At 43.9% G+C, this 27030-nt stretch overlaps 1 protein-coding gene and 3 non-coding genes across 4 annotated transcripts; all 4 read left to right on the top strand.

The window, feature by feature from the left end:
* Nucleotides 1-1564: 1564 nt before the first annotated feature.
* On the top strand, nt 1565-6772 carry LOC100077093 (cytochrome c oxidase subunit 7C, mitochondrial). The gene is made up of 3 exons (XM_001508984.5): nt 1565-1811; nt 4772-4915; nt 6672-6772. Exons 1-2 carry the CDS (start codon nt 1737-1739, stop codon nt 4886-4888), a joined length of 192 nt encoding a protein of 63 aa, XP_001509034.1. The 5' UTR covers nt 1565-1736; the 3' UTR covers nt 4889-4915; nt 6672-6772.
* Nucleotides 4518-4580, top strand: LOC114817819. The gene has a single exon (XR_003765675.1). It is a non-coding gene; the product is annotated as a small nucleolar RNA Z39 (small nucleolar RNA).
* Nucleotides 6265-6329, top strand: LOC114817793. The gene has a single exon (XR_003765645.1). It is a non-coding gene; the product is annotated as a small nucleolar RNA Z39 (small nucleolar RNA).
* Nucleotides 6773-6994: 222 nt separating the features above from the next.
* Nucleotides 6995-7056, top strand: LOC114815483. The gene has a single exon (XR_003763261.1). It is a non-coding gene; the product is annotated as a small nucleolar RNA Z39 (small nucleolar RNA).
* The last annotated feature ends 19974 nt before the right edge of the window (nt 7057-27030 follow it).

Genomic DNA, 27030 nt, shown 5'->3' with positions numbered 1-27030 from the left:
GTGAGGTGACTTGCCCACAGTCACACAGCTGACAAGGGGCAGAGCCGGGATTCAAGCCCATGACCTCGGACTCCCAAGTCCAGGTTCTTTCCACTGAGCCACGCTGCTTCTCATAATAATAATGTTGGTATTTGCTAAGCGCTTACTATGTGCAGAGCACTGTTCTAAGCGCTGAGGTAGATACAGGGTCATCAGGTTGTCCCCCGTGAAGCTCCCAGTTAATCCCCATTTTACAGATGAGGTAACTGAGGCCCAGAGAAGTGAAGTGACTTGCTCACAGTCACACAGCTGACAAGGGGCAGAGCGGGGATTCGAACCCATGACCTCTGACTCCCAAGCCCGGGCTCTTTCCACTGAGCCACGCTGCTTTGCCTACATTCGTTTCTATGAGGTTATAAACTGCCTATCTCCCCTTCGTGTACATAAAAAAGGGGGAAATGAGAAAAGAAGGAAACGCTTCTAGGAGGAATATGTTAGACTGTGAGCCCGTCCAAGGGCAGGGACTGTCTCTATCTGTTACCGATTTGTAATAATAATAATAATAATATATATATATATGTTGGTATTTGTTAAGCGCTTACTATGTGCCGAGCACTGTTCTAAGGGCTGGGGTAGACACAAGTGAATCAGGTTGTCCCACGTGGGGCTCACAGTCTTCATCATGGGTTCGAATTCCGACTCTGCCACGTGTCAGCTGTGGGGCTGTGGGCAAGTCACTTCATACCTGATAACAAATACCAACATTATTAATCCCCATTTTCCAGATGAGGTCACTGAGGCCCAGAGAAGTGAAGTGACTTGCCCACAGTCCCACAGCGGACATGGGGCAGCGGTGGGATTCGAACCCATGACCTCTGACTCCCAAGCCCGGGCTCTTTCCACTGAGCCAGGCTGCTTCTCTATGATAATATAATAATCATCATGTTGGTATTTGTTAAGCGCTTACTATGTGCTGAGCACTGTTCTAAACGCTGGGGGAGATCCAGGGCAATCAGGTTGCCCCACGTGGGGCTCCCAGTCTTCATCCCCATTTTCCAGATGAGGTCACTGAGGCCCAGAGAAGTGACTTGCCCACAGTCCCCATGGGGCCGAGGCGGGATTCGAACCCATGACCTCTGACTCCCAAGCCGGGGCTCTTTCCACTGGGCCACGATTCCAAGCGCTCAGTCCAGTGCTCTGCACAGAGCAAGCGCTCAATAAATACTACTGAATGGATGAAAGATTACGTCTGCTAAGAACTGCCTGCAGCGGGAGGAGCGGCCAAAGTCGGGGAGGGGGCCAATGCAAATGGCGGCTGGCGGGGCCAAAGCGGAGGCCGGCCTCGGAACTACAAGTCCCACAGTTCCGCGCGCGCGCGCATGCGCGCCTCCGCCGCCCCCCCGCCGCCCTTTGCCTCGTCTCCCGGCAGCCCTTGCGTCCTGCCCTTGCCCCGTCCCTCGGCAGCCCTTGCGTCCTGCCCTTTGGGCCCGTCTCCCGGCAGCCCTTGCGTCCTGCCCTTTGGGCCCGTCTCCCGGCAGCCCTTGCGTCCTGCCCTTTGGGCCCGTCTCCCGGCAGCCCTTGCGTCCTGCCCTTTGGGCCCGTCTCCCGGCAGCCCTTGCGTCCTGCCCTTTGGGCCGGTCTCCCGGCAGCCCTTGCGTCCTGCCCTTTGGGCCCGTCTCCCGGCAGCCTCTGCGCGCCGCCCCCCGAGCAAGGTCGCGGAGAAGAAGGACCGGCCGCCATCACTCGCCGGCGGCGCCATGTTGGGGCAGAGCGTCCGCCGCTTCACCACCTCCGTGGTCCGCAGGAGCCACTACGAGGAGGGGCCCGGGAAGGTAACAGCCACAACGGGGTCGGCCCGCCGGGGGCCGCGGGAGCGAACGGGGCGGACAACCTCCCTCTTCTCCCTCCCTCCCCCAGGCTCCCGGCTCGCCGGGGGCGGGGAGGGGGGATGTCTCTTCCTTCTTGTGGTGTTATAATCAGCGTCGTTATCATCATGGTATTTCTTAAGCGCCTACTTGGGCCAGGCACTGCCCTAAGCGCTGGGGGGGGATCGAAGCAGATGGGGTTGGACGCAGCCCCCGTCCCACGTGGGGCTCCCTGGCTTCATCCCCATTTTACAGACGAGGGAACTGAGGCCCAGAGAATAATAGTAATAAATGTTGGTAGAGGCTAAGCGCTTACTATGTGCCGAGCACTGTTCTAAGCGCTGGGTAGGTACGAGGTCATCAGGTTGTCCCACGTGGGGCTCCCAGGCTTCATCCCCATTTTACAGACGAGGGAACTGAGGCCCAGAGAATAATAATAATAATGTTGGTATTGGTTAAGCGCTTACTACGTGCAGAGCACTGTTCTAAGCGCTGGGGTAAACACAGGGGAATCAGGTTGTCCCACGTGGGGCTCCCAGTCTTCATCCCCATTTTACAGACGAGGGAACTGAGGCCCAGAGAATAATAACAATGTTGGTATTGGTTAAGCGCTTACTATGTGCAGAGCACTGTTCTAAGCGATGGGGTAAACACAGGGGAATCAGGCTGTCCCACATGGGGCTCACAGTCTTAATCCCCATTTTACAGATGAGGGAACTGAGGCACCGAGAAGTTAAGTGACTTGCCCAATCACACAGCTGACAAGTGGCAGAGCTAGGATTCGAACTCATGAGCCCTGACTCCAAAGCCCGTGCTATAGTAATGTTGGTATTGGTTAAGCGCTATGTGTCAAGCACTTTTCTAAGCTCTGGGTAGATACGAGGTCATCAGGTTGTCCCCACGTGGGGCTCCTAGTCTTCACCCCCCTTTTACAGATGAGGAAACTGAGGCCCAGGCACTAACAATAATAATGTTGTATTTGTTAAGCGTATACTATGTGCCAAGCACTGTTCTAAGCGCTGGAGAGATACAAAGTAGTCAGGTTGTTCCACCTGTGGCTCACAGTCTTCATCCCCATTTTACAGACGAGGGAACTGAGGCCCAGAGAATAGTAATAATGTTGGTATTTGTTAAGCCCTTACTATGTGCCAAGCACTGTTCTGAGCGCTGGGTAGATAGGAGGTAATCAGTTTGTCCCATCTGTGGTTCACAGTCTTCACCCCCCATTTTACAAATGAGGGAACTGAGGCCCAGAGAAGTGAAGTGATCTTGCCCAAGGCAGGCAAGTGGCGGGAAACGGATTAGAACCCATGACCTTCCTATCCACTGATGATAATGTTGTTAGGTGCTTAAGAGGTACCAAGCACTGATGTAAGCGCTGGGGTAGATACAAAATAATCAGGTTGTCCCACGTGGGGCTCCCAGTCTTCATCCCCGTTGTACAGATGAGGGAACTGAGGCCCAGTGAAGTGACTTGCCCAAGGTCACACAACTGACAAGCGGCGGAGCCGGGATTAGAACTCATGACCTGTGACTCCCAAGCCCGGGCTCTTTCCACTGAACAATGCTGCTTCACCATGCTCCTTCTCCCGAGCACTGAGTACAATGCTCTGCACACAGTTATAATAATGATGGCATTCGTTAAGCCTTTACTATGTGCCAAGCACTGTTCTAAGCTCTGGGGTGAATGCAGGATTATCAGGTTACGTCACGTGCGGCTCCCGGTCTTAATCCCCATTTTCCAGGTGAGGTAACTAAGGCGCAGAGGAGATAAGTGACCTGCCCAAAGTCACACAGCTGACAATTGGCAGAGGTGGGATTAGAACCCACGACCTCCGTCTCCCAGACCCGGGCTCTTTCCACTGAGCCATGCTGCTTCTCAGTAAGTGTTTAGTAAATAAATGGCTAAAGGGCTAGGAGGGTCTCCTCCCTCTCCCCACCCCCCCCAAAAAAGAATATCTTCCCCCCCACTGGCTACTGGGATCTGTTAAAGGACAGGCCTTTAGGAGGCTTAAATGGTAGCAGGAAAGGTGGTCATTCCGATGCCCATCGGCTCACAATAATAACAGAGGCACTTAATAGGCATTTATTACGTGTCGAGTATTTATTGATCACAGGAGTGGGTCCGATTAGACCGTAAGCCCGTCAGTGGGCAGGGGTTGTCTCTCTATGTTGCCGAATTGTACATTCCAAGCGCTTAGTACAGTGCTCTGCACAAAGTAAGTGCTCAATAAATACTATTGAATGGATGAATACAGCCCCCCATCCCACGTGAGGCTCACAGACTGAAGAAGAGGAGGAAAAGTCTTGTAGGCCCCTGATTTTACGGATGAGAAAAGAGGCGCAGAATAGTTAAGTGACTCCCCCAAGGTCACAGGGCAGGCACATGGCAGAGCAGGCATTAGAACCCAGCCCCGGGACTGGGCCGCAGTGCTTCTCCGAGGCCCCTGAGGTACAAAAAGCACCGATTTTACCTCATGTGGTGTTCAGTGAACAACCCTCTGGGAAGTGGATAGGCCTAGGCTGAGTCACCAGTCTGAAGGGCAGACCGTTCATTTTAACTAAAAGAGCCCCTCCAGTTCTTTCTTAGTTCAAGAATAAGCAGCATTTGGGTAACCGACAGGAGGTAAAGTTCCCATTCATTACTGATCCTGCCTTTAACTCTTTCCAGTGGTGCAAATGATGAGCACATTATGGTATGAAAAATTAATGATACTGTAAACGCTTTCTGATGTACCATTGTTTCACTGATATTTTCAAAGGCTCAAACTTGGTGGCGTAAAACTAAGGAATTTATTTTTCCCCATTGGATTTTAACATCGAGCCCTACTTGAATAGGTGTAAGCGCCTTTTATGCTAGTAATTTACCCTGTCGTTCATTTTCTACTTGATTTTACTGGTTACAAAGTGTTCACATTTCTTTGCAGAACCTGCCATTCTCTGTCGAAAACAAGTGGCAGTTGCTAGCAAAAATGACTCTTTTCTTTGGCTCTGGATTTGCTGCACCGTTCTTCATAGTCAGACACCAGCTGCTTAAGAAATGAAGAGAGTGGTTTCCCTTCAGGAACCAGGTAACGGATTATTAATCATTATGGCAACAGTACTTGTTAAGCACTTAGAGTATGCACCAAACACTGTTCTAAGGACTGGGTTAGATGTCAGGTAATCAGGTCTGGTGTAATCCCTGTGGCACATGGGACTCAGTCCAAGTAGGAAGTAGGATTTAGTCTCCATTTTCCAGATGCCGTAACTGGGGCGCAGAGAAGTTAGGTGACGTGCCTGAGGTCACACAGCAGACAAATGGCAGAAATGGGATTAGAAACCAGGTTCTCTGCCTCCCAGGCCTGCGTGGTAAATAAAAAAAAATAAATGTTGGTATTTGTTAAGCGCTTACTATGTGCAGAGCACTGTTCTAAGCTCTGGGATAGATACAGGGTAAGCAGGTTGTCCCTCGTGAGGCTCACAGTCTTCATCCCCATTTTACAGATGAGGTAACTGAGGCACAGAGAAGTTAAATGACTTGCCCTCAGTCACACAGCTGACAAGTGGTGGAGCGGGGATTCGAACCCATGACCTCTAACTCCCAAGCCCATGCTCTTTCCACTGGGTCATGCTGCTTCTCTACGCTGCTACTGATCTACTGATATATAACCTGCTGATGAAGGTGTATTAGAGATTTCCTACCTCAGCCCCCTGTAATCGTTTTCTGGGAAGTGCTAGTTCTTATTCCCAAACAAAATATTCTGGATCTAAATCCGAGATCTGTGGAAAATGATCTCATGAAATAATGCACAGTTTGTATGTTTAAATAGCAACATAGTTTTACCTAATATCTGATCATTTAGTCTCCTAGATTCCAAATTTTGACACTAACAGGTTGGCCAATTTGTGGTGGTCAGAACTGAGGCTAGTTAGTGTTCTTAGACTATTGTAAGAGAAGAAGAAGCAGGTGCCGAAACTGAATTTTACTGTAAGCATTTATTTGGCAGGCATATTATGAGGATAAGTAAGATAATGTATGTGGTAGTCCTTGAGGGATTTTCTAGACTAAGCTTATGAAAATCAAGAAAAGAGAAAAATAATGTTCCCCTGCCTTGCTAGTACCGGGTGGAAGCAGATATTCCTAAACTACCTCAAGAATGTTTTCTTAGAGCTCATAGCTAAATTAGACTGGTAACTCCCTCTGGGCAGGGAACATGTCTTCCAACTCTGTTGCATCGCACCCTCCCAAGTGCTTAGTACAATATCTCTACAATAAGCTCTCGATACATTTGATCGATTTGACTGTGCGAGAAAATCTAAATCTGAGAATTAATATTTTTGCCCCAAAACTGTATATTCAGTGTTCGGGTCTATTAAAATGTATATAAATTCTCTCTTCACTGTCTGCTCTAAAGAACTGTGTACCTAGGAGGTTTTGGTACAGGTGATGTGGCAAAATTCAGTATGAGTATAACTATGATACTGTAAACGCTTTCTGATGTACCAGTTGCTTATGATTATGAGACTGTAGATTTAAATGCAGTGTAGTGTTTTTTTCAACCTCTCAATGCTTTCCAGATTATAGGTCCTAAAAGTGCGGGACTGCAGCAATGTAAATCTCTCAGACGAAAGAACCTATAAAAGGAGAGAACTTATTCAAAGTTTTACCTTTTTTAATTCCTTCTGGATATACAAGTGTCCTTCATTGATGTGATTATTACTTGCTCTGCCACTATCTGGCCCGAAAGATCTAATTCAGCCGTGCAACTAAATGCCCGGCCACTTGCCCAGCGCCTTAAAGTGTTCAATAACAAATCATTATTTTTTGTTCTTTTTTTTCCTCAGATTTCACCTGGGACATATTTCATGATGTAGCCTTGAAGAATATCTAACATTACAAATATTTACCACACTAGATGTGTTTGTAAATAAACCTATTATCTCAATGTTCTGGAGTCTGTTTCTTTGTGGCATAAAGCATGCTGGATTAAATTGTAATAAAGAGGTGATTGCTCTTCCCATCCTTGTCTGATTTGAGAGGCAAATCTTATCATCTGCAGTCAAACTGCAGTTCTGTTTACTGCCTTAAGAAGCAATAGCTCTTACACATAATTGGAATCTCTAAAATGATTTGAATACGATCAAATAAATGCCGAATTGATTGTCAGTTGCAAGTGATGTAACAATTTCAGTATGCACAAAACAGATACTGTAAACACTTTCTGATATATCTAAAGAGTAATGGGGCTTTCTTAGGTTGTCCCAAACAATTGCCAAACTGTACATTCCAAGCGCTTAGTACAGTGCTCTGCACATAGTAAGCGCTCAATAAATACTATTGAATGAAACAATTTTAGGAAAACATAAAAACATTCTAGAATTGAGTCTGTGTTAGTTAAATAGGATAATAATCTGTTAAACCAACCTTAAGTTTTGTATTAATTTGCACACTTCGTATTTAAGTTAGACTCGGGGGTTTGAGCCAGGATCACCCCACAAATAGCGAAAAGAGGAGAAAGATCCCAAAGTGTCTCTCCTTACAGCAAGGCTCATTTGTATGGGCTACCGTCATCCACACGATGACTAGTATAGCAAGATCAGTTTACAAGGGGAGGGCTCACCGGGGAGAAGACTCCACTTTAGTGTGCAGAAAGAAAAGGTTCCAGGGAAAGCTTCCCATATCTAACACTGGAATTGAGCAGGGAATGCTGGTGCTCAAAATTAAGGTTGAGGTTTCAGCAGGGTAAAGCACCGTGAAATTCCTGTGGACCTGTGCCCTTGTTACCCGTAACTTCCTCCCCTTTCACATCTTCAAACCCCGGCTCTGTACTTGTCTTCAAAGCTCTTCTGAAACCTCTCCAGAAGGTCTTCCTTGGCAGCTTTCTCTTAATTTCCCTGCCACTTGAACATCTGGGTCATTAACCCTTGCCTCAATCGCCGCCTCATAGCACTTAAGAAGCTACTTAAAATGATTATCTTATTTTAACCTTGGAGTTCAATTTACTAAAGAATGTTTGCTTAAATAATTTCTAGAGCTTCCAATTTTGTCCTCATCCGCTGTGCTCAAGTCGTCAAATGGAACTTAAATTGCTCGTTTTGTGGGTGCTGATGTCACCTAAAGTCACAAAAATTCATGGAGGAAAGTCGTCTTCTAGACCCAAATTTTATCTAAGCCTGCCAAGTTAAGAAAAATTTACCTTTAAAATTTGAATAACGGAAATACATCGAGGCACATTTAGGGTTCTGGGCAAAGGGAAAGTTTAGTGAGATTTGTTTCTGACCTTAAAATGGGCTTCATATTCAGGGTGAAGGACTGGGATTTGAGTGAAATGTCACCATATCCCCTCATCACTGAAAATCTAAGTGCTAAGTGAATGTTCTAGACACACGGGTTTTTACCTTCTGATGTTCTTCCTCCTACTTAGGCTGTGAGAATGTGCGGGGCAGGAACTCTGAACAAGCTGAATGACTTGTATCTACTCCAGCATTTAGAAGAGTGTTTGTCTCATAGTGCTAAACAGGAGTGGCATATCAATGGATATCAATGGAGCTGTCTAATCACCATAGAAATTGAGCTAATATATGACCATAAAATCACTTGGAAATATGACCCAAATAATAATTTAATGATAATAATGATGATGGTATTAAGTGCTTACTCTGTACCAAGCACTGTTCCAAGCATGGGTAGATAGAAGGTAATCAGATTGTCCCATGTGGGCTCAGACTTAATTCCCATTTTACAGATGAGGTTACTGAAGCACAGAGAAGTCAAGTGATTTGCCCAAGGTCACACAGCAGATAAGTGGTGGAGCAGAATTAGAACCCACGACCTCTGACTCAAGCCCATGCTCTTTCCACTAAACCACGCTGCTTCTGGAATTTCATGCTTCTCGTGATTTTTCACCACTGTTAAGATATACAGTGTTACATTTCATTCAGTGCTTCAGATAACTCTGAAGTTCTAATGATCAATATTTAGGGAAAACACTTTTAATTCAACATCAATTTGCAGACAACTTGGTGTACAAATGATATAGTGATTAACATTGATGATGATAACTTGTTAATCACAAATAGAGATATAAAGTATGATTTTTACCCTGTTTTTTCAAATATGACAATTCCATCTTTCAGAACTATTTATACAGAGTGAATTCATAATCAGATCAATTTGAAGTTGAAAAATGTAGTTCCAAAGTCGAAGTAAAGCATTTCCTGCCATCTGAAATATCAGTATAACCCTGTCTTTCCCAGGATGTGAAGCATCAATTTGGAGAGTTCGATCAAATGTCAGGGGAGTGGAAGTATTGAGCTGGTTCCAAAAAGTTGTGAAGTGCAACTGAAGCAGGATCCTCAGTGTGGTGAGCCCACAACAAGCTGTCTTATTAATGACTGTTTGCAATCTGGTGAGTCTTATTAATGACTGTTTGTGATCTGGTGAGCAACAAAGAGACTGGCAAAAGCCCTGATGGACTCTACCTGAGGCAGGTGATTGTGGGCCCGAGGGGGTGGGAGCATGGAGGAAGATGGGGCTTTCTCTTTCTGTTCTACCCAATAATGGGCCTGGACCAATTAATGACTGACACAAAGAGCCACAGCTGTGATGCCTAAAGCAAGTAAAAGGCACTGGTTTTGAATCGTGAAGAGCCATGCGGAGAAGCAAGCACGTTAGAGCGCACTTGAGTGCAGAAAGAAGCATTGGCAGAGCGGGCCCCTTTGCCCCACAGACTGGTAGCGGACCCCAGCGGAGTGAATGTACGTGTCACTCCCTTGCACGTTGGTAAAACTAAAAAAAACTTTCTGCAGTAACCTTGGTGATCAAAGGTGGGGGTTTGAATTCTACTACACGTCACCGAGGCTCCTCCGGTCCAGGGAGGTTGGTACGAGGGCCGGGGGATGGCTGGTGTCGTTCGGTAAATGACAGTAGTTCTCTAGTCGCTATAAATCAATAGAGATTTTACTCAAGTGGTTTCGGTAGATTGGTAGGGTTGATTCCTGCTATCAATCAATAGAGGTTTTAACCAAGTGGTTTCAATAGATTGGTAGGGTTGATTTCTGCTACAAATCTGGGAAATTTCTTGGAAACAAGCCACACTAAAGTTTTAAAACCTTGATGTGTTTTCTACCTAGAAGTAATGCCAATTGAGGGCAATGGTAAATATCAATCAATCGTATTTATTGAAGGCTTACTGTGAGCAGATTAATGTACTAAGTGCTCGGGAGAGTACAATATAACAGAGTTGGTAGACCATGCTCCCTGCCTACAGCGAGCTAAAAGTCTAAAAGGGGAGACAACCATTAATATAATAATGTGGTATTTGTTAAGTGTTTACTATGTGCAAAGCACTGTTCTAAGTGCTGAGGGGATACAAGGTGATCAGGTTGTCCCGCGTGGGGCTCACAGTTTTTAATCCCCATTTTACAGATGAGGTAACTGAGGCAGAGAGAAGTAAAGTCACTTGCCCAAAGTCACACAGCTGGCCAGTGGCGGAGCTGGGATTTGAACCCATGGTCTCCGACTCCCAAGCCCGGGCTCTCTCCACTGAGCCACGATTAATATAAATAAATTAGGAGTATGCACATAAGTGGTGGGGACCTGAGAGACGAGTGAATAGCTGTGTGACTTGCTTTGGGCAAGTCACTTAACTTCTCTCTGCCTCAGTTCCCGCAACTGTAAAATGGGGATTAAGACTGTGAGCCCTACATGGGACAACCTGATCACCTTGTATCTCCCCCAACGCTTAGAACAGTGCTTGGCACATAGTAAGCACTTAACAAATGCCATCATTACTATTATTATATACAGAGAAAAGCCAAGTGATGCAGAAGAGTAAGAGAAGAGGAAGTGAGGGCAGAGTCAGGGAATGTGTCTTCAAAAAAATGTGCCTTCAATAAAGTTTTTGAAAGTGGAGAGGGTAATTGTCTGCCCCATGTGACAAGGGAGGGTGTTGTAGGCCAGAGGCGGGATGTGGGCAGCGAGGTAGATGAGATGGAGGTACCATGAGTAGGTTGGCAGCAGAGGAGCGAGTGCGGGCTGAGTTGTAGTAGGAGAGCAACGAGGTAAAGTAAGGGGTGAGGTGATTGCTTTAAAACTAGTGGTAGGGGGTTTCTATTTGACGTGGAGACGGATGGGCAACCACAGCAGGTTCTGGAATGGGGAAACATGGAATGACTATTTTTGTAGAAAAATGATCCAGGCAGCAGAGTGAAGTATGGCCTGGAGTGGGGAGAGACAGGAAGCAGGGAGATCAGCAAGAAGGCTGATACGGTAATCAAGGCAGGATAGGAGAAGTGCTTGGATTCACTTGGTAGCAGTTTGGATGGAGAGAAAAGGGTGGATTTTAGCAATATGAAGATTCATTCATTCAATAGTATTTATTGAGCACTTACTATGTGCAGAGCTGGTGTGGTAGATATAATCAGGTCGGAGGGAGTAGGATCCCCATTTTACCGAAATGGAAACTGAGGCACAGAGAAGTTATGTGACTTTCCCAAAGTCATCCAGTAGACAAGTGGTGGAGCCAAAATTAGAACCAATTTCCTCCTATTCTCAAAACTGTGCTGTTTCCACTAGGCCCTGCTGTTTCCCCAAGTTTTGCTTCAAGATGTCGATGGTGTCGTTTTGCTAAATAACAGTAAAATCAGACTTAAAAATAACAGAGACTATACAGTCATATTTAGGTTGTCAAAGAGAAGGGGGTGTATATGGATATTGGCCAAGATCCATTTCCAAACTCTGCAAAGCCCCAGAAAATTACGGCTGAACCGTATTCCCGAACATAAAGTGGCCCAAGTCGAGATTTAATACAGCCAGTGGGGGAATCCAAAGACTGGGGTTTATAGAATGATATTTAAATTCACTGGGGTTTAAAACCGTGTATCCATTGCTTGACTGCCTGATTACCGAAAGCCACCTGTGCTTGGCCACATGAGCACCTTAAGGCTTTTGATTGAGTGCTCAATGCCATTGATTAATTGAGGAGAAGGATGGGTTTTAGACTAAAGTCCAGATTAGCTCAACCGGGCCCCATTACATGAAACTCTCCTCCTGAGGTCTCAGCTAGGAGGATACCAGAAGCAACCAGAGTGGGTGAAGAGCCCCTCACAAAACAAGCATTATAATCAGAATTCTTTTTGAAGAAAACTCAGGACCACCTAGAGGTGAATCGAGCTCTTCTATTAGCCAAGATCAGTCAATTGTATTTATTAAGAATATTTTTTAAGTGCTTATGTGCAAAGCACTGGGGTAGATACAAAGTAAGATACAAGGTAGATACAAGATACAGGTTGTCCCGCTTGGGGCTCACAGTCTTAATCCCCATTTTACAGATGAGGTAACTGAGGCACAGAGAAGTTAAGTGGCTTGTCCAGACAAGTGGGGGAGCCAGGATTAGAATCCACATCCTCTGATTCCCTAGCCCCTGCCCTTTCCACTAAGCCGACGCAACCAATCGGTGGTATTTATTGAGCACTTAATGTGTGCAAAGCACTATACTAAGCATTTGGGAGAGTACATTATAACAGAGTTGGTAGACATGTCCCCTGTCCACAAGAAACTTTCGGTCTAGCGCTCGTGAGCAGGAAACTTATCTTCCCTCTGTGTTGTACTCTCCCAAGTGCTCTGCACACAGTATGTGTTCAATAATTATCATTGATAATGACGGTAATGATAAACTCCCAGAATGCCCTAACGACTTCTGGCAAGCGTAGGGAAAACCAACTTTTTTACATCCCGGGTTTTATGGATTTTCTTGTCCTTCCTTCCCCACCATTCCCCTGCCAGCCTTTTGGCCGGGACCGTTTGAAAGGGTTTTAAAGCACTCTCCTACCGTGTGACCTTGCTGTCTAACGGTTTACAGTTTCCTCCTGCAAAAATTGATTACTCGGTTATCACCAACCTGTAGGCGTGACAAAAAACTGCTTCCGAACATAGTGGTATAAAACTAACGGGAAAACTAAAATATGGTAGGAAATATTATCTTCAAGGTTCTGTTTCAGCGTGACCCTCTAAAGGTATCATTTTTATAGAGTTATATTTTATTTAAGAAGTATTTTTCAACAATTCTCCTTTTCCAAAATTAAAACATCATCTATTCAAGGTTTAATGTCACATTCAGCCATACGAATGAGTACAGGCTTGACTCGTGTTTAGAAATTTGGGACTTTAGGGGAGGTAGTTGGCACTGGAAGGAAACGGCTTCTAACATTGATTTGTTTTTATTGACCTATTATGGGTATTTTCACTACCCGTTGGATATTTTTCTGTCTCCCCTCATCTTAGATGGTGAGTTTTTTGAGGGCTAGTACCGTGCCCGTTAGTTTTCATGCTATCTGCCCCAACACTTAATGAGAACCCAAATTGGGCCCACCTGTCTAGTTTCATGCATAGAGCTTTGCTAACTAGCCTAATTTTCTCCTCCCATTGCCATTCTTTCCAGTTCTGTCAGGATGAGAAGTTGCATGGCCTAGTGGACGGAGCACAGGCCATAGAAAGAGCACCTGGGTTCTAATGCTGGTACCTGCTTTGTGACCTTGGGCAAGTCACTTAACCTCTTTGAGCCTCAGTTTCCCCCCACTGCAGAATGGAGATTCAGTATCTGTTCTTTCTCCTACTTAGTCTGTGAAGCCCCACGGGGGACCCGATTATCTTGTATCTACCTAGACCTTAGGATAGTGCTAGACACACGGTAAACACGTAGCAAAGAACACAATTATGATGATGATGATGATGATGCCTCAGGAGATCCTCTCAAGCTACTGATATTTTCTTCCATCAAGTCACTGCTAAGTATGGAAATGGTTGCTAAAAATTGAACTGGGAAAAATACTTTTATGTACCGGTGAATAAAGTATATCTGTAGGATTGATTTAAGCCTAGAGGAAAAGAATGAACAAGCCCATTTGAAAATGGAATGCTAACGAGGTATTAGACTAAATGAAAGAAATTCAACATAAAGAAAGTCTTGGGGAATCCTACTTAGTTGGATAATAACGATGGTATTTAAGTATTTACTGTGTGCCAGGCATTCTACTAAGTGCTGGGGTGGATACAAGCAAATCAAGTTGGAAACAATAAATACTTAATAAATTCCATAGTTATTTTGGATTATTTTTTCATTTAATTTTATTTGTCTTTGTCCCAAGTGAGACTCAGTCTCAACCCCTATTTTGCAGATGATGTAACCGAGGCATGAAGAAATGAAGTTACTTGCCCAAGGTCATACAGCAGACAAGTAGCAGATTCAGGATTAGAACCCATGACCTTTTGACTTCCAGGCCCATGCGCTATCTGGTGAATTGGATAATTTTCTTTGGTAGTTTGGATGAAAGTCTAGACCGTTTTTTCCAAAATTATTTTGGGAATCATCAACAGCATTACAAATCCTGTAACTGCTCTGTTAAATGGGGAAAAGATACCTGTTCTCCCCCTTTTGGGACAGGGACCATGTCCAAACTCTTTGTATTTTATGAAGCGCTTACTATGTGCAGAGCACTGTTCCAAGCTGTTGGGGTAGATACAGGGTAATCAGGTTGTCCCACATGAGGCTCGCATTTAATCCCCATTTTCCAGATGAGGTAACTGAGGCATAGAGAAGTGAAGTGACTTGCCCACAGTCACACAGCTGACAAGTGGCAGATCTGGGATTCGAACCCATGACCTCTGACTCCCAGTGAGGGCCTACTGTGATCAGGTGCTTGGGACCATGTAATAGAAGTAGCAGTGAATCACATTCAAGGAACTGGAGATTAAAAAAATCCACTGTTTTTTATGCAAATACATGTAATTCCTTGTGGTGTGGTTTAGTCCCAGCTCTGCCACCGGAATGCTGTGAGACTTCAGACAAGTCACTCAAATAAAATCTCTATTCTTTAGTTTTCTCATCTGTAAAATGGGGAAAGAAAAACACCGGCTCTTCCTTGCATCCTTTTTAGATTGTCACCCCAAGTTATCTTGTATGTTCCCTAGTGCGTAGTATAAAGGAAGTACTTAATAAATACCATAATTATTTTGGATTATTTTTTTCATCTTGTTTTATTTATTATTTGAAGAATTTTAGGAAACATTTGCAATATCCTCCCTAAAAAAAATGTAATCTTGCCTCTTACTCAAACCACCTTAGATATACTAGTTATCTAGATCTGTGTGATTTAAAGAGAGTTCGATATTGACTGTAAGCCCATAAGCCTTTTCGATTCCATAAAGCAGTATGTGGGCTTCCAACCACCAATAAAGTTTTATCCTCATGTGGAAAATCAATGTGGGTTATATTTTTTTAAAAAAAGTTGACAGTAATAGCTAGAGAGAATATTTCTGCGGTACCTTATCTCCGAAACACTTGCCCTGTGGAGCCAAGCACTAAACCAGATGATACTTGAGATCTGAAGATGGACACGAGCAGGAGTCGTGGGGGTGAGACAAAAAGCAGCAGGGATATATGATTTCCAGGAGTCTTTTCCCTGTAAAATACTCGACTGAATTTTGTAAATCCCTCTCCACTTCTATGCATATAGAATCATGCAGGCAATTTAGTATTCCTTTCACATAAGGAATTTCCCCCTTAACTCTAATTCAATATCTTGGCTGTAATTGTTTCCTTTCTATATACTGGTCATGTTCTTTATCCCTACCTCCCACCGCAGCATCTCTTCCATCCTTTATAATCATTATAATGATGGCATTTATCATGTGCCAAGCCCTGAGGTAGATACAAGATGTTAGGTTGAACACAGTCGCTGTCTCAGGTGGGGCTCACAATCTGAGGGAGGGAGAGAGTTCAGATCTATTTTTCAGTTGAGCACAATGAGGCACAGAGAGGTTAAGTGGCTTCTCCAAGGCCACAGCCAGGGAAGAGCAGACCAGATTTGGAAATTTAGTTCTTTTCAGTCAATCGTTGTCAGCTGCATTTATTGAGCGCTTCCCATGTGCAGAGCACTGTACTGAGCGCGTGGGAGAGTAAAGTACAATGGAGTTGGTATTTTTATTTACTTCTTATGGCATTTGTTAAGCCCTAACTAGGTGCCAAGCACTGTTTTAAGTGCAGAGGTTAGAAATACAAGTTAATCAGGTCGAACACAGTCCCTGTCCCATTTGGTCAAGGTGACTGCCACAGAGCATTAACAGTGTTTGCACTGTTAACACTTCTCTCCCAAGTGCTTAGTACAGTGCTCTGTACACAGTAAGTGCTCAATAAATATGATTGACTGACTGACTAGCTCCACGACCCAGAAGGGAATGGTCTTGGGAGCCACTGCAGTTTTTTGTGGCTTCATTATCCAGCTATTTTTCAAGATTTCTACTAGGCCTTCCCAGCTCACGAAAAACTGTAGGTGATTCTCCAGTCAGAAATCATCCCCATGGTGGCATAGCCCCCGACAGGCAGAATAAGGACTAGAATTCCAATCTCCAGTTTCCCAGAGCAGTACTCTGTCCCGCTACTGGTTCGAGGGAAAAAGTAGCTAAACCTACCACACTGAAGAAGACTTTGTTTTGTCTCCGACCCATAGTGACTCCATGGACACATCTCTCCCAGAAAGCCCCATCTCCATCAGCAATCGTTCTGGAAGTGTATCCATAGAGTTTGTTTGGCAAAAATCCAAAAGTGGTTTACCACTGCCTTCTTCTGCACAGTGAGCTTGAGTCTCCACCCTCGACTCTCTCCCATGCCACTGCTGCCCAGCACGGGTGAGTTTTGACTTGTAGCAGATGGCCTGCCACTCGCTAGCCACTGCCCAAGCTAGGGATGGAATGGATATTCCTCTGCCAAGACTAGTAAGAGTACTGGAAATTCTCCAGGTGTGATCCTGAGATGGGGGAGATTATTTTAGATGAGCCTATCTGCAATCCATATCTCCCTGTCACAATGAGAAAAGTGCATTTTGGGCCATATTTTAGGAGAATAATATCCTTTAGATAGTCTGTTAAATATCCGCAATCCATATCTCCCTGTTAAAATGAGAAAAGTGCATTTTGGGCCATATTTTGAGAAAATAATATCCTTTCTTCAGATAGTCTGTTAAATAGCCAGCAAGCAATGAGGCCTAGTGGAAAGAGTACAGGCCTGGGAGTCAGGAGACTTGGATTCTAATCCAAGTTCTGGCACTTTCATTCAGTTGTATTTATTGAGTGCTTACTGTGTGCAGAGCACTGTACGAAACGTTTGGGAAGTACAGTTCGGTAAGAGAGACAATCTCTACCTAACAATGGCCTCACAGTCTAGAAGGGGGAGACCGACCACAAAACAAATAGGCATCAATAGCATCAAAATAGATGAATAGAATGTAGATATTAACACACATTAATAAAATAAATAGGATTATAAATATGTACAAATACACCCAAGTGCTGTGGGTTGGGGAAGGAGGTAGAGAAGTGGGAAGGAGTAGGGGTGATGGGGAGGGGAGGAGGAGCAGAGGAAAAGGGGGCCTCAGTCTGGGAAGGCCTCCTGGAGGAGATGAGCTCTCAGTAGGGCTTTCAAGGGGGGGAAGAGAGGTAGTTTGGTGGATGAGGAGGGAGGGCATTCCGGGCCAGAGGTAGGACATGGGCCAGTTGTCAACGGCGGGACAGGAGAGAACGAGGCCCAGTGAGGAGGTGAGCGGCAGAGGAGCGGAGTGTACAGGGTGGGCTGTAGAAGGAGAGAAGGGAGATGAGGTAGGAGGGGACAAGGGGATGGACAGCTTTGAACTCAAGAGTGAGGAGTTTTTTGCTTCATACTAAGGTTGATAGGCAACCACGGGAGATTTTTGAGGAGGCGGCTGTCATGCCCAGAGTGCTTCTGTAGAAAGATAATCCAGGCAGCAGAGTGAAGTATAGACTGTAGCAGGGAGAGACGGTACCTTGGGGGATCAGAAAGGAGGCTGATGCAGTCATCCAGTAGGGATATGGCGAAAGATTGTACCAGGGAGGTAGCGGTTTGGATGGAGAGTAAAGGGCGGATTTTGGCGATGTGGTGAAGGTGAGATGACAGGTTTTGGTGATGGATTGGATATGTGGGGTGAATGAGAGAGCGAGTGAATGAGAGAAGCAGAGTTGCCTGCTGTTTGATCTTGGGTAAGTCATTCAAGTTCTATGAGCGTTGATTTCCTCATATGTAAAATGGGGATTGGTTGCCTATTTTCCTGCTCCCTAAATTGTGAGCCAGCCGCATCATCATCAGTGGTATTTATTAAGCGCCTTCTGTGTGTAGAGCGCTATACTAAGCACTTGGGAGAATACAACGCAACAGAGTCGGTAGATGCAGCCCCTGCCTCAACAAGCTTACAGCCCCGTGAAGCGCAGGGGCTGTGTCTGACCTGATTATCTAGTATCTACCCCAGTATTCGCTACTGTGCTTGGCACGTAGTAAGCAGAAAAAATACTGCAATCATTATTTCAAAAGAACTGCAAAATTAGACTTTGTTGTTGAAGACTGGGTGTAAGATCCTGTCAGTTCACACTCTTGAGCCGTTACTGTGCCTCAGAACCAGAAAAAAGGACTTTCTGGTTGGGGAAAGAGAAGCTTTATGTCCTCTTTTTTCAGAGCACAAGAAGCTTCTGTTCTAATTGTTTCCCTTTTTTTTTTTTTTTTACAATCACATGTCACTAGGTGCATTCATCTACATTACATTTTTCCAGTTTGTCTGACCCTCCTGGTAAAGGAGGAGTGATCTAGGATGAACTCCGTGCCTGAAGATGAGAGCTTAGGCCACTGTGGTTTATCAGACAGACTAGGTAAGAGCCCTTCCAAATATAGCGTTTGTTTTGCTCAATTCCCTTCGATTCCCTACTTCTTCACCTAAAATCCAGAATCCTCACCCCCTGCTTAAGTTCGGTGGTACGATCTTGTGATATCTCAAATCCATTACACTTCCTCTGGCATTATAAAACGGGTTTAATGTGCAATAAATCAAATGAGAGCCGGTCTTCTCCAGAAAGCTCATTTTCATGTTTAATGCAGTAGACGATTGAACCTTCCTCCAAGAAACAGCAACATCTGCTGCAGAATGGAAGGGAACGTCAGTATTCTATCAAGCAGAGGTTGAGGGTCACGAGGGGTTGGTGACCAGGGCTGCGCGTTCTGTGCAAAGTTTTGAGTTGCCAAGCTGCACACGCAGATATTCCATGTTTTATGGGGGATGTGTTTAGTGTACCTATGCTGCTCCTTATCACAAACTAATTTCGTACTTTGTGCCTTTTGTGAAGTAAATATTTATTTTAAAACAACAAGAGGCAGGCTCAAGGGGAGATTAAATTTAGGTACGTGACCTCACCGAAGAAATCTGGAAAATTGAGATGTGGTTGTTATGGCAACCTCACGTTATAGTTTTTATTGGGTGTCTTGTGGTATAATACAGAATTGAAAATGTTCTGGAAAGGCCAAAGCACATAAAAAGGCATGCACCCTTAGGTACTCCAAGAGCGTGGCAGAGAGAGGGCTAAAGAATGATTAGAATCACTGCTCTTAGAAAAAGCCTGTGAACAAGGATGTAATGAACTGGAGGATACATCCAAATGAACTGGTTGGGTGGCTACACATTCAAGACTAGACGTGACTTCGACCCTCGGAAAAGCATTTGATCAAAATAGGGAAGCAAAATAAATGCAATCAATAGATCCAATATTATTCATAAATACGTTGGAAGATTTCTGTAATCAGATTAGTAAATGGGGGGTGGGGTTAAAAACCTCTTAGAGAAGGTGGCCTTTTTCTAATCAAGAGGAGCATCAGGGATAGCTGTGACAATATTTGAAATTCATTTGGTCAGGAGATCTCTTCTTGGATGTCCCGCTGACAGCTCGAACTTAACATGTCCAAAACAGAACTCATATTCTCACCCAAACCCTGTCCTCCCCCGTCTTTTCCCATCGTTATAGACAATACAACCATCCTCCCTGTCTCCCTAGCCTGTCCCCCCGGCGTTATCCATGACTCACCTCTCTCATTCAACCCACATATTCAATCTGTCACCAAATCCTGTCGATTCAACCTTCAGTGTTGCTAAAATCTACACTTGCCTCCCCATCCAAACTGCTACGGTGTTAATCCAAGGATTTATCCTATCGCTCCATGATTACTGCATCAGCCTTGCTGACCTCCCTGTCTCCTGTCTCTCCCCATTCCAGTCCATATTTCATTCTCCTACCCAGATCATTTTTCTACAAAACAATTCAGTCCATTTTCCCCACTCCTTAAGAACCTCCAGTAGTTGACCACCCAACTCCACATCAAACAGAAACTCCTCACTACAGTTTTTAAAGTAGTCAATCACCTTGCCCGCTCCTACTGTACTCCCTGATTCCCTACTACAACCCAGTCTGCACACTTCACTCCTCTGTCACCAACCTACTTACTGTACCTCAGTCTCATCCATCTGGCGACCAGTGGCTTGCCCATCCCCTGCCTCTGACCTGGAATGCACTCCCTGTTCATATCTGATGGATGATCACTCTCCCCACCTTCCAAGCCTTATTAAAGCACATCTCCCAGAGGCCTTCCCCAGGTAGGCCCTCATTTCCTCTTCTCCCACTCCCATCTGCATTGTCGTTACACTTACATTGGCTCACCTTTATTCACCCCTCCCTCAGCCTCACAGCACTTATGTATATATCGGTTATTATTTATATTAACATCTCTCTCCGCCTCTAGACTGTAAGTTTGTTGTGGGTAAGGAATGTGTCTACCAACATTATTATATTGTAACTCTTCCAAGCGCTAGGTATAGGGCCATGAACACAGTAATTGCTCAGTAAACAATTAATCGACTGATTAATTGCATACAGAAAGCGCTCAATACGTTCCTTTGAGCAATGGACCTGCTCTGCACACAGTATCGACTTAGAAAATACGATTATTGCTAGGCTATGGGAGTAAATTGAAAAACGGTGTCTAAAATCTTTCTGCTATATAATGTTGGTATTTGGTAAGTGCTTACTACTTGCCAAGCTCTGTTCTAAGCACTGGGGTAGATACAAGGTAATCAGTGTGTCCCACGTCGGGCTCACCATCATAATCCCCATTTTACAGATGAGGTAACTGAGGCACAGAGAAGTGAAAAGACTTGCCCAAAGTCACACAGCTGATAAGTGGTGGAGCCGGGATTAGAACTCACGACCTCTGACTCCTTAGCCCGGGCTCTTTCCACTAAGCCATGCTGCTTCTCTGCTTCCATATTCTGGACAGGAAACCAAACAATCATATCATCAACAGCTTTCACTGAGCACCTCTCTCCCCCTCGCCCCCCGCCCCCTATTCCACCTGATTCACTGTTCACGGACTAGATTCTTGACTCTGATTGTATGCCATCATAATGTGATAGATGAGAATTTTCATCAAAGAACCTGGTGGGAATGATTAGTAAACTTTAAACATTCTTAACCTAGCCAGGAAAATTTTGATTATTTTATTATTAATAATAACTACGGTATTTAAGTGCTTACTCTATGCCAAACTCTGTACTAAGCACCGGGGCAAATTCAAGATAAAATTCAGGTCAGACACAGTCCTTATCCTACACAGGACTCGGAGTCTAAGGGCAAGGAGGAACAGTTATTTAATCCCCATTTTGCCAAGGAGGAAACTGAAGCACAGAGAAGTTAAGTGACTCACCCAAGGTCACATAGTGAGCAACGCCAAAGCCAGGATTAAAATCCAAGTCCCCTAATTCCCACCCTTGTGTTTTTTTTCCTTCAGGTCGTGATGACAATCCAAAGCTTGAAAGAAATGAAGCTCATGAAAATCAATAACCTGAAGCACTGGGATGATGCTAGTTCAGGCATCCAGTGCTCAATGTCATCATCCTGTCATTCCTCTGACACTGGTAAGTATGGGAAAAACTGCACTAAATTTTCATTGGCTTGCTAAGTTCAAAGCACTCTGTCGGCAAATCTTTCTGAACCTCAGGTTAAGCTCCTTAAATAGTAACGTTAAGGCTCTTAGGGACCCATCTGCCCCAGACTAGCTTGCAGAATGCAAGAGAAAATCCAAATAATTTCTCTTTTTTTTTTTTAACACCCTCTGCCTCTCCCTAATGTAAGTATATTGTAATATTTTCCCCCTAAGATATGCAAGCGCATACTGAGATGTCAGTAAATCATGTAGAATCTTACCTCGTAATGTTGCTAATATCTCCGGAATCTCAGGTGAATACTTTTAATTGGTAGTTATTCTGGTCTTGCTAGACACCAGGAAGAGAAATAGATTAAGCGGTTGAAAACGGCTCGGTTAAAAGAGTTTCTGTGCAAAATCGTACTATTTACTTTTCCATTTCTGCTAAGGAAAAAAGACTAGGCTTATTATTCACAAGCGTATTGTTTACCCGTCAATTAAACTCACAATGCCGACAAATGATTTAATTATACTTCTGGTGAGGGCTGGAAAATATAACTATTCTGGCTTCTGATACGTGGACACGGTTGTCAAACTGAATTACAGGTGAAGAAAAAAATACAGACGCCATGCACACTGACAATAGCGTACACCATGCACATGCCAAGTACAAATTTACTGTCGTCATTTATCCTAACTCTCCCTTGGGGAAGATTTATTTTAGGGGAAAGGAGAGGGATTTTCACCGAAAAGCTTAATCTCATGGCAAAATGGAAGGGATTTTAAAGCAGTCTCTCGTTACTCGAAGTTGATGAGCTTCCCTGAAGAAGAGCTGAAGCTGTGGATAAAGCTCATATCCCATTATATAGTACTCTGATGGACCCGGTGTTTATGGTAGACATTTTAGCTAGTTGCCACGCAGAAGATTTTCATTCTTAAAACCCTGACTCCATAAGAGAATGATGTGCTTAAAGTACAGGGTTTGGGGTTAGAATTTGTTTTCAGATAAAGTTTGCTGTAGCAACCTAGGATTTCATAGGTAATGAAGCAAAAATACAAATCAGATTTGGGGGAGAGGTGATTCAGGGTGATTTCTTGAAAGTTGAAGTAGCTTCCTGCTATTGAAGGTGCTCTTTTTCCAAAAGTCAGTTAGCTGTACCTCTTTGCAAATTAGAGAAAGCAGGGCTGGCTTCAAAGGATAAGAAAGAAGAAGCAGGTCTTGGGTTCTAATCCCTGCTCCGCCGCTAGTCGGCTGTGTGACTTGGGGCAAGTTGCTTACCTTCTCTGTGCCTCAGTGACCTCATCTGGAAAATGGGAATTAAGACTGAGTTCCACGTGGGCAATCTGATCACCTTGTATCACCCCCCCTAGCACTTAGAAAAGTGCTTTGCACATAGTCGGTGCTTAACAAATACCAACATTATTATTATTATAAATTCCAGATCTGCCACTTGCCTGCTATGAGTCCTTGGCATAATGCCCAATTTCTCTGTGCCTCAGTTTCCTCCTCTGAAAATGTTTAGACTGTATGCCCCATATGGGATAGGAACTGTGTCTGATGTAACTGTATTTTATCTTCCCAAGGGTTTGGCACCATAGTAAGGGCTTAATAATAATAATAATTTTGGTATTTATTACACACTTACTGTATGCCAGGCACTGTACTAAGTGCTGGGGTGGATACAAGCAAATCAGGTTAGACACAGTGTGGGGCTCACAGTCTCAATCCCTATTTTACAGATGGGGTAACTGAGGCACAGAGAAGTGAAGTGATTTGCCCAAGATCACACAGCAGACAAGGGACGGAGCAGGATTAGAACCCATGACCTTCTGACTCCCAGGCCTGTGCTCTATCCAATACTCAGTCATCTAAGCAGTGAGGCAGTTGCTTAGGGAGACACCATAAGTGGGTTGAGCGTGGAAAAGTAGGGTTGAATATTTCAAAATACCCAACCTTCCGCTGCCAAAGTCACCTAAATGGGAGTTCAATGGCTCTGGAGCAATGATGGTGTCTGGGTCCCCCACCCATGCAGTTTGAGGTTTCAGGCAGACTTCTATAAGACATCCATTGTAATGTGATATTGTCTTATCAAGAGGTTAGAGGTGGTGAATTTTTCCCCATCTTCCCTCCCACCCCCCAAGATTGTGAGCCTTGTATACAACAGAGAATGTGTCTATTCTGATCAACTAGCATCTACCCTGGTGCTTGGCACTTAGTAAATACTTTAGAAATATTATCATTTTTACAAGGGAACCAGAAGACCTGTGGACATAAATTTGGTTGACTCTATGAAAAAATGAAATTACTTCCACAGGTAATTTCCTTATATAGCTATACCTATGGAAATGTACCTAAGGAAGGAAAAAGATGGGGGTTTTTTTTAGACAAGATGAAAGAGGTTCAGGTATGAATTCCAAGATTAATAGAAAATGTGCTCCTTTTATAGGGGCATAAAATTGTGTAACTCCCATTCCCTCATCTTCTGCATCTTTAGGCATATTATTGGCTCTAAGAGGAACATTGTTTACTTGGAAATTTGCAATTAAGACAATTAAACGGATTTAAAATTGAAGAAAACTTGGTTCTTAATTAGAAATCGATGATCTTTGAATGGATGTTACTATAGTGCTAACGATGGAGTCTCACAGCAAATTATTGAAAATTTGCATTTTTAAAATCTGATAAGAGATAGCGCTATTGAAGATATTACTGAATGGCTGTGAAATAGCTCAGGCAAGTCAGTAAATTAGCCTCCTACTAGTACTACTAGCATTTATTTGCAAAGAAGCCTATCATTGGAGACTTTTCATGAGTATCTTTTTATTTTAGATATACAAGCAATTGGAGGAAGCATGACTTAATTATGGCTATGACATGTGCGATGCCTTTACCTACAGCTAGGTCATGTTCTTCCCCTTGACTCTATTTATTGCCATGCATTTATTTGCAAAGAAGCCTATCATTGGAGACTTTTCATGAGTATCTTTTTATTTTAGATATACAAGCAATTGGAGGAAGCATGACTTAATTATGGCTATGACATGTGCGATGCCTTTACCTACAGCTAGGTCATGTTCTTCCCCTTGACTCTATTTATTGCCATTGTTCTTGTCAGTCCGTCTCCCCCGATTAGACTGTAAGCCCGTCAAACGGCAGGGACTGTCTCTATCTGTTGCCGACTTGTTCATTCCAAGCGCTTAGTACAGTGCTCTGCACATAGTAAGCGCTCAATAAATACTATTGAATGAATGAATAATGAAAAGGCAGATATCTTAGGGTGATGTTAGTTGCATGTTAATCGCATAACGTGAACATCCTCAGGTTATCCTCGTGTTACCAAAAAACTGCATTTTCAGGGAGTAAATGAAGCCATCACAGGGAAGTTGGTCAAAAATAATGAAATAGAAGTTTGCTTTTGTTCCACGGTATCTCAAGAAACCACCTTTTTATGTTGTTGTTTTCTCAAACTTCTTGAATTTCATCCAGAGTGAATTCTACATTATGTTCTAAACTACCCTGAATCAAATGTCGTTCCTTCATTTTTCTTTAAACTTGTAAAACACTCAGGTAATTGAGGGAAGGGATTGTGTCTACCAACTAGCTGTACTAAACTCTCCTGAGTGCTAAGTACAGTGCTCTGCACAAAGTAAGTGCTCAATAAATATCACTGATTGATTGGATGATACTTCTGGATCTTGATATGTAGTAATTACTTTAGTAAGTGTGAAATGCTCATGGCAAACACAACTAGTTTTGTTTTGTTTTTTTTTAACTCTCTGTCTGATTCTGGAGAGACAGTAAGAAAATGAGAGCAAGCCAGAAAACAGAGAAGAAGAGGATCTTCCAAAGAAAGAGTCAACTAGATGCATGAAACCACATGGAAAATAATTACAAAAAGACATCAGATGGGAATTTAGAGGATTAACCCACAGCCGTCCCCCAGCTCCCGCCATTTATAAAATCATTTTACATTATCCCACTTCCCCAAGTTTGCAAGCTCCTTTAGGGTAAGGGACTGTGTTCTTCATATTTATCGTACTCTCTCAAACACTTAGTACAGTACATTGCAAATAGTTCGAATAAAGCATGCCACTGGGCAGAGATGGACTGAGTGAAAGAGTGTGGGTGGTTGGCACTGAGCCAGACCACAGATGCCCCCCCCGCAAAAAAATCAAGTTCCTGTCCTGTCGACAGTAGGATTCTCTTTTTCCCTCCTAACCATTGGTCTCTCTAAACAATGCTCTCTCTAAAGTGGCAAGGGCCAAGAAAAGCTGCTCTATTTTATTTTCATGGACAGAGTGCCTAAATATGTAATGGATTTTTCTCTCAATGGCACTTACACTCATAGATGCAGTCTCACTGTCGACTGTGTAATCTTCAAACTGAAGTGATCAAAAAATAATATAGTCAGACTTTCCATAATATGTGTTTTCAGTAATCATATTGGATAAGATGCTCTTGAGGAATTAAGGAACTTTCTTCCATTCAGCAACTACCTGGAAAAAGTATGATGGGAGCCGGAAAAAAATGTTGTGCACATGAGCGCAGTATCGGTCGATGTGTGAATATTATATTATGAGTTTTCATAAATGTGGCGTTCTACGGGAAAGTATCCCTGGAGTTATAGAAAAACTAACGGCGGTGATGAAGTGGAGGAGGAGGCTAGAAGATGAGGAGAAGGGATGGAGGAGGATAATGGAGGATGATAGAGTATGAGAAGATGGATGGTAGTGGAGGAGAAGAACAGAGAAGATGATGGTGGAAGGCAGGGGGTGCAGGTGGAGGAGGAGGAGGATGGAAGATGAGGAGAATGGAGGGTGAAGAAGAAGAATGATAGAGAAGAGAGGGGGAGGATGATGATGAAGAATCAGGGCAGTCAAACATCCAATCTACCCCAACAGCCTAGTGTTCCCACTGACAGATGCCAGGGTTTATGGAACCAGTCTAACTCCACTCCAGAACAACACTACCCATACGGTTATTTATTTGCCTAAGCCTGCACTATTCGTTTTCCAACGCAGAAGATCATCAGCTAGAAAGTGACCTTTTCCTCCCACAGACATTCCCTATTTGTACCACTCCAAATGATGGTAGAGGTTCCTGAGAATGACTAAGAGTAATCACAAGATTTATCATGCTGAGCAGCTCTTTAATAGGAATTAACTTCACATTTTCCTGCAAATTAACAACTGCAGTTGTAATTGTTTGTGCATTTCTGCAAATGCCAACTTCGTCTAACATCTGTCTTGCCAGAAGAGCAAGTCCAACTCATCTGATGTCATTTGAACTCTACTCATCTTTGAAAGGTCACTCGAGCTTTAACCAGCTAAACATGATTAACTAGCTTCTGGTACATGACCATGGATCTTCCGAAACGTATTGCTCCATTTATATCGAT

This window comes from Ornithorhynchus anatinus, chromosome 1 (genome assembly GCF_004115215.2).
Source record: "Ornithorhynchus anatinus isolate Pmale09 chromosome 1, mOrnAna1.pri.v4, whole genome shotgun sequence".
Classification (NCBI taxonomy): Eukaryota; Metazoa; Chordata; class Mammalia; order Monotremata; family Ornithorhynchidae; genus Ornithorhynchus; species Ornithorhynchus anatinus.
This window is presented reverse-complemented; position numbering and strand designations above follow the sequence as displayed.

Coding starts and splice junctions, on each gene's coding strand:
- LOC100077093 (XM_001508984.5), top strand. CDS start 1,737: ATGTTGGGGCAGAGCGTCCGCCGCTTCACCACCTCCGTGGTCCGCAGG. Junction 1,812..4,771: donor ACGAGGAGGGGCCCGGGAAG/GTAACAGCCACA, acceptor ATTTCTTTGCAG/AACCTGCCATTCTCTGTCGA.